The 7,591-nt window shown below is 43.4% G+C and overlaps 1 protein-coding gene across 1 annotated transcript in view; it reads left to right on the top strand.

Annotated features, from left to right (window-relative positions):
• LOC118378275 (ras-related protein Rab-31-like) overlaps positions 1–5,720 on the top strand; it is an 18,339-nt gene extending 12,619 nt beyond the window's left edge. Inside the window, exon 7 of the mRNA XM_052462969.1 lies at positions 1,165–5,720. Within this exon, the coding sequence (XP_052318929.1) occupies positions 1,165–1,262 (98 nt within the window). The 3' untranslated portion in view covers positions 1,263–5,720. The remainder of the gene's footprint in view (positions 1–1,164) is intronic.
• Positions 5,721–7,591: the final 1,871 nt, after the last annotated feature.

Here is a 7,591-nt window from a genome sequence, read left to right on the forward strand (position 1 = left end):
GAAGTCAAATTAAGTGAAAATGAGAAGTTATTTATTTCAAAAGAGGTTTTATTTTATAAATCAAATCACTTCCTGAATTGATCACAGCCCTTGTTGTCATGCATCTCTACGCTCTCTATTCAAAGTGATTTGTTTTTGTTCACTGTTAAAGCGTTGTGAATATCTTTTGATATCTCTGTTTGTTTTAGACATAAGTTACCATCACAACATCCTGTGAAAGTGTCTCTTAGGGAGGAAGTTACCATCACAACATCCTATGAAACCTTCTAAGACAGGATAGCACCATTCAGCATAGTGTCTCTTAGGGAGGAAGTTACCATCACAACATCCTGTTAAACCTTCTAAGACAGAATAGCACCATTCAGCATAGTGTCTCTTAGGGAGGAAGTTACCATCACAACATCCTATGAAACCTTCTAAGACAGAATAGCACCATTCAGCATAGTGTCTCTTAGGGAGGAAGTTACCATCACAACATCCTGTGAAACCTTCTAAGACAGAATAGCACCATTCAGCATAGTGTCTCTTAGGGAGGAAGTTACCATCACAACATCCTGTGAAACCTTCTAAGACAGAATAGCACCATTCAGCATAGTGTCTCTTAGGGAGGAAGTTACCATCACAACATCCTGTGAAACCTTCTGAGACAGAATAGCACCATTCAGCATAGTGTCTCTTAGGGAGGAAGTTACCATCACAACATCCTATGAAACCTTCTAAGACAGAATAGCACCATTCAGCATAGTGTCTCTTAGGGAGGAAGTTACCATCACAACATCCTGTTAAACCTTCTAAGACAGAATAGCACCATTCAGCATAGTGTCTCTTAGGGAGGAAGTTACCATCACAACATCCTGTGAAACCTTCTAAGACAGAATAGCACCATTCAGCATAGTGTCTCTTAGGGAGGAAGTTACCATCACAACATCCTGTGAAACCTTCTAAGACAGAATAGCACCATTCAGCATAGTGTCTCTTAGGGAGAAAGTTACCATCACAACATCCTGTTAAACCTAAGACAGTAATCAGGATGCTTCTCAAATGGCACTCCATTATAGTGCTTTTGACTTTTTATACAAGGAAAAGGGTGGTATTTGAGAAGCAATCCCAGTGTAATAGTTTGCATCTCTCTTACGTAATGATTCGTGTTGTGTTGTGTTTCAGGTAAACAGATTCCGCCCCTGGAGAATCCAGACTTAGACAGTAACGAGTCCTTCAAGATAATCCGTCAGCCTCCTCCCTCTAACAAACGCTGCTGCTAGTAGGACCCCCTTTCTGAGTCCCGAATAGACCCCTACCACCCTACCACCCTACGCCCTAGGTATTTCATGTTGATCTCAAGGGGATTGGACTGGTGTAGTATGGTCGAATATGTTGGTAACTCTACCTGTCTTATCTCAAGGGGATTGGACTGGTGTAGTATGGTCGAATATGTTGGTAACTCTACCTGTCTTATCTCAAGGGGATTGGACTGGTGTAGTATGGTCGAATATGTTGGTAACTCTACCTGTCTTATCTCAAGGGGATTGGACTGGTGTAGTATGGTCGAATATGTTGGTAACTCTACCTGTCTTATCTCAAGGGGATTGGACTGGTGTGGTATGGTCGAATATGTTGGTAACTCTACCTGTCTTATCTCAAGGGGATTGGACTGGTGTAGTATGGTCGAATATGTTGGTAACTCTACCTGTCTTATCTCAAGGAAAGGTGGCGGTATTATCGTGTAAACCACATTGTTTACACCTATCCTATATTTTCAGATCGCTATGAAGTTGCTAGGCCCTAGGGGTTAAGGGGCAATGGGGTCGGTTTGGAATTCAGCATCCGATTGCCAGTGAGATTATCACAGTCTTTGTTTCCATGGATCAAGTCTACACATCCATCCATCTTGACACACGGGTCACAATGTAGCGTTGGTGTACGCAACAGCCTGTATAGTTCAGCTCCTGATTGCCCCTTTCGACAGTCCACAATGCATATACAGTACATGAGTCTCACGGAGAGAGGAGGACAACATGGCTTTGGCTTTGTGGTCGATCAGAACCTCTCTCCCCTATAGGGAACAGAGTGTCCCAAGTCCAGAAACCGCCCCTATAACCCATATAAAGCCATATTCTACCTATTCTACCTACCAGATATATCCAGGCTGCATCACAACCGAGCCGCGATTGGGAGTCCCACAGGGCGGGGCACAATTGGCCCAGCGTCGTCCGGGTTTGGCCCGGTGTTAGGCCCGTCATTGTAAATAAGAATTTTGTTTTCTTAACTGACTTGCCTAGGTAAATAAAGGTTACATTTCAAATATACTCCTGTGCCTTGGTACGGTGTGCTGTAGGTGTCATTTCTGGATATAGAGAGGAACCAGTGTTTTTTCTTTAGATGTAAAACATGTTAATAAAATGAAGGAATAGTATAAGGTACATAGTGGGCTATGTTTTCAGTTCATATACAGCAGCACAGAACAAACACACAATTTCATCCTATTAGAAATAGAATAAAAAAAATAAGAAAATCTAAATTTTAAATTGAGAATATATATATTTTTTTCATTGAACCTTTATTTAACTAGGCAAGTCAGTGAAGAAAAAAATATTATGTACAATGACGGCCTGCCGGGGAAATTCAAAAATAGGTTAATTAAAATAACCTGAGACTTGAGAGTACTTTCTGAATAGGATTCTGATATTCGATATAGAGCTTATGAATTCTCATTCCCGAACAATGGCGTCAACAGATGTGTTGATCCATTGACTGTATTGTTTCACCGTCGATAGGAGTTTAATATCCATTTATTGCATGAATCTGGTCTCGCCGACCGTCGTTGTCCCCCCCCCCATTGAACGCTTGTAAATTCAGGAGAGAAACAAATAAGAAACGTCCCTTTTTCAGGACCCTGTCTTTCAAAGATAATTCGTAAAAATCCAAATAACTTCACAGATCTTCATTGTAAAGGGTTTAAACACTGTTTCCCCATGCCTGTTCAATGAACCATAAACAATTAATGAACATGCACCTGTGGAACGGTCATTAAGACACGAACAGCTTACAGACGGTAGGCAATTAAGGTCACAGTTATGAAAACTTAGGACACTAAAGAGGCCTGTCTACTGACTCTGAAAAACATCAAAAGAAAGATGCGCAGGGTTCCTGCTCATCTGCGTGAACGTGCCTTAGGCATGCTGCAAGGAGGCATGAGGACTGCAGATGTGGCCAGGGCAATAAATTACCATTTCCGTACTGTGAGACGCCGAAGACAGCGCTACAGGGAGACAGGATGGACAGCTGATCGTTCTCGCAGTGGCAGACCATGTGTAACAACACCTGCACAGGATCGGTACATCCGAACATCACACCTGCGGGACAGGTACAGGATGGTAACAACAACTGCCCGAGTTACACCAGGAACGCACAATCCCTCTATCAGTGCTCAGACTGTCCACAATAGGCTGAGAGAGGCTGGACTGAGGGCTTGTAGGCCTGTTGTAAGGCAGGTCCTCACCAGACATCATCGGCAACAACGTTACCTATAGGCACAAACCCACCGTCGCTGGACCAGACAGGATTGGCAAAAAGTGCTCTTCACTGACGAGTCGTGGTTTTGTCTCACCAGGGGTGATGGTCGGTTTATCATCGAAGGAATGAGCATTACACAGAGGCCTGTGCTCTGGAGCGGGATTGATTTGGAGGTGGAGGGTCCGTCATGGTCTGGGGCGGTGTGTCACAGCGTCATCGGACTGAGCTTGTTGTCATTGCAGGCAATGTCAACGCTGTGCGTTACAGGGAAGACATCCTCCTCCCTCATGTGGTACCCTTCCTGCAGGCTCATCCTGACATGACCCTCCAGCATGACAATGCCACCAGCCATACTGCTCGTTCTGTGAGTGATTTCCTGCAAGACAGGAATGTCAGTGTTCTGCCATGGCCAGCGAAGAGCCCGGATCTCAATGGATTGGAGGGTGAGGGCTAGGGCCATTCCCCCCAGAAATGTCCGGGAACTTGCAGGTGCCTTGGTGGAAGAGTGACGTAACATCTCACAGCAAGAACTGGCAAATCTGGTGCAGTCCATGAGGAGGAGATGCACTGCAGTACTTAATGCAGCTGGTGGCCACACCGGATACTGACTGTTACTTTTGATTATGACCCTCCCTTTGTTCAGGGACACATTATTCCATTTCTGTTAAGTCACATGTCTGTGGAACTTGTTCAGTTTATGTCTCAGTTGTTGAATCTTGTTATGTTCATACACATATTTACACATGTTAAGTTTGCTGAAAAATAAACGCGGTTGACAGTGAGAGGACGTTTCTTTTTTTTCTTTTTTTGCTGAGTTTATATGTACATGCCAGCACACATGTAGAATATGTATTTCTGATAATGTACTGTATAAGATGTTCATAATGTATATGAAGGACTAGGTTGCATGAGCACATAAATGCATCGTAGGGTGGCAGGTCTCCTAGCGGTTAAGAGCTTTTGAGCCAGTAACCAAAAAGTTGCTGGTTCGAATCCCCAAGCCTATTAGGTGTAAAAATCTGTCAATGTGCCCTTGCGCAAAGCACTTAACCCTGATTGGTCCTGTAAGTTGCTCTGGATAAGAGAGTCTGTTGAATGACTAAAAATGTCAAATAATTTGTAATGTTAATTGTATATTATCTCATAGAACAAAATGTAGAAGAGCCTGTGTCGTAGTTTATTCCAGAACCCCATTCTTTTCCACATTAATTTCCCATATAGAAATGCCCAACAAACCAGAAGTAGAAAATGCCAACACAGTTCTGCTTCTATGACTACAAGCTGGCACACTCTATAGGCCAGATGCAGAGATAGATAGGTACATCTTTATTTTATGAACCTTTATTTAACTAGGCAAGTCAGTTTAAGAACAAATTCTTATTTACAATGACGGACTAAGAACAGTGGGTTCATAACTGCCTTGTTCAGGGGCAGAACGACAGATGTCAGCTCGGGGGTTTGAACTTGCAACCTTCCGGTTACGAGTCCTACTCTCTAACCACTCGGCTACCCTGCCATCCCATTGACTGTGTAGAAAAACAGGGGACCCTGTTGGATTTGACCGCTTGTATGGCATTTTATTTGTTGTTTGAGCACTTTTTAATGGGAAAATGTTGATTCAGTATTAGGTTTTAGATGACTACATTCCCTTACGATTGCCCATGGAATTGCTACAGTGGATGGAAATGTACACCGGACTGAATGGGAAACGGAGTTTACAGCAACACTGCAGTGCCATATTGTAAAAACAAATGTTTTGTACTTTGCAGGTAGATATAATATTGTTTTGTTACTATCAGGATTTTATACAATATTTTGAATTAGTCAGTGTGCAGATATGAACCATGAGATGGTTAACACACAATACTGTTCTGGACTCTTCTGTACAAGTTTGACCAATGTCCACGTGTGGCAACAGTCAATAATCTGACCAAACTAGATTTGCACATTTCTTGCCCTGAATGCCTGCCTACACAGTCCATTGTGCAATGTCAACAAAGTGCTTTTTTTTGTGTTGGTTTTTCCATCTGTAGACATAAATCGAATATGAAATGGATTTATTATTTTGTTGTGTGTGAAGTTATACCCTTTTCCATTATCCTATGCAGACCAGTCCTATGCAGACCAGTCCTATGCAGACCAGTCCTATGCAGACCAGATTAACGTTTGATATATTCATCTGTATAATAATAAAATGGTCATTTCTATTTTCTTTTGTTCTTCATCTCTTTTTCCTGCTTTATAGAAAGACAACGACAATGCCTCTGATCTACAACTGCCGTGTTTCCATCATATAGGTGGGGTACCGACTCTTACTACCATCATATAGGTGGGGTACCCCATCTTACTACCATCATATAGGTGGGGTACCCCCTCTTACTACCATCATATAGGTGGGGTACCCCCCTCTTACTACCATCGTATAGGTGGGGTACCCCCTCTTACTACCATCATATAGGTGGGGTACCCCATCTTACTACCATCATATAGGTGGGGTACCCCCTCTTACTACCATCATATAGGTGGGGTACCCCCTCTTACTACCATCATATAGGTGGGGTACCCCATCTTACTACCATCATATAGGTGGGGTACCCCCTCTTACTACCATCATATAGGTGGGGTACCCCCTCTTACTACCATCGTATAGGTGGGGTACCCCCTCTTACTACCATCATATAGGTGGGGTACCCCCTCTTACTACCATCGTATAGGTGGGGTACCCCCTCTTACTACCATCGTATAGGTGGGGTACCCCCTCTTACTACCATCGTATAGGTGGGGTACCCCCTCTTACTACCATCATATAGGTGGGGTACCCCATCTTACTACCATCATATAGGTGGGGTACCCCATCTTACTACCATCATATAGGTAGTAATTGGTAGTTACAGTCTTGTCCCATCGCTGCAACTCCCGTACTGACTCGGGAGAGGCGAAGGTCGAGAGCCATGCATCCTACAAAACACAACACAGCCAAGCCTTACTGCTTCTTGACACAATGGCCGCTTAACCCCGGAAGCACCAATGAGTCAGAGGAAACACTGGGCACCTGGTGACCGTGTGCATTGCGCACAGAACTTGCTAGTGTGCGATGGGAAAAGAACATCCTTGCCGGCCAAACTTTGTCCTCCAAACCATGGGTCTCCCGGTCGCGGCCAGCTGCGACAGAGCCTGTACTCTAACCCAGATCTCTAGTGTCAGACCTTAGACCACCGCGGCACTCAGGAGGCCCTGTGTGTAGATTCATGACGAAAAATATTGATTTAATCCATTTTTAGAATAGAACGGTAACGTAACAAAATGTGAAATGAACTGCAATTCACAAGTGATAGGCTAATATTGTCACCCATCAGGCTATTCTTAATCTAATATTGTCTTTACATATACTAAATAATACACTAAATAATATACGTGTGAAATTAGTTTTGGTTTAGAATGGACCCATTATAATGCACCTGTCTCAGAACAGGGGCAGTGGGAAAAATACATGTCATCTGTGTCCTTAAATAGCGAATGGAGAACACTTTTCCCCCATGATTCATTTTCATGCCAGCCAGGTAGGCTATCCTCTTGTTGTAAAGGGAAGCAATGTGCTTAATATTAGTAAAGTTGAGAAATAAATATAGTAGGCCTAGCCTATAGAAAGCTGACGGGATCCTCCTCTTTTTAATAGAGGCCATCACTCTGTTTTCTCACGCAATTGCACAGCCTATAGAAACGTTGAGCAACATCTGCTCTCATCAAGTGTTTGATTAGATTTTCCATTACATTTGCATTGATGTCAGAGTGATTAGAGGGACTATAGCGTGCTGAGTACCAGGCAGTTAGCCAGTTTGGTAGGCTACTAATGACCAGCAGCAGCATCAGAGCTTGGAGAAGACGAACTACCGTGACTAAATGGTCGTCATGTGGAATTTGACTGCCATCATGACTCGAGACCGCCGGTGTGGAGGTAATAAGGCCACCGTAACAGCCCTAGGTTACCCCTCTTGCTACCATCATAAAGGTGGGGTGCCCAAACATCCTATGGGAAACAGTGGTTATGTTTATTTTGACAAGTGTCGGATGCTATTTG

This window comes from Oncorhynchus keta, chromosome 15 (genome assembly GCF_023373465.1).
Source record: "Oncorhynchus keta strain PuntledgeMale-10-30-2019 chromosome 15, Oket_V2, whole genome shotgun sequence".
Classification (NCBI taxonomy): Eukaryota; Metazoa; Chordata; class Actinopteri; order Salmoniformes; family Salmonidae; genus Oncorhynchus; species Oncorhynchus keta.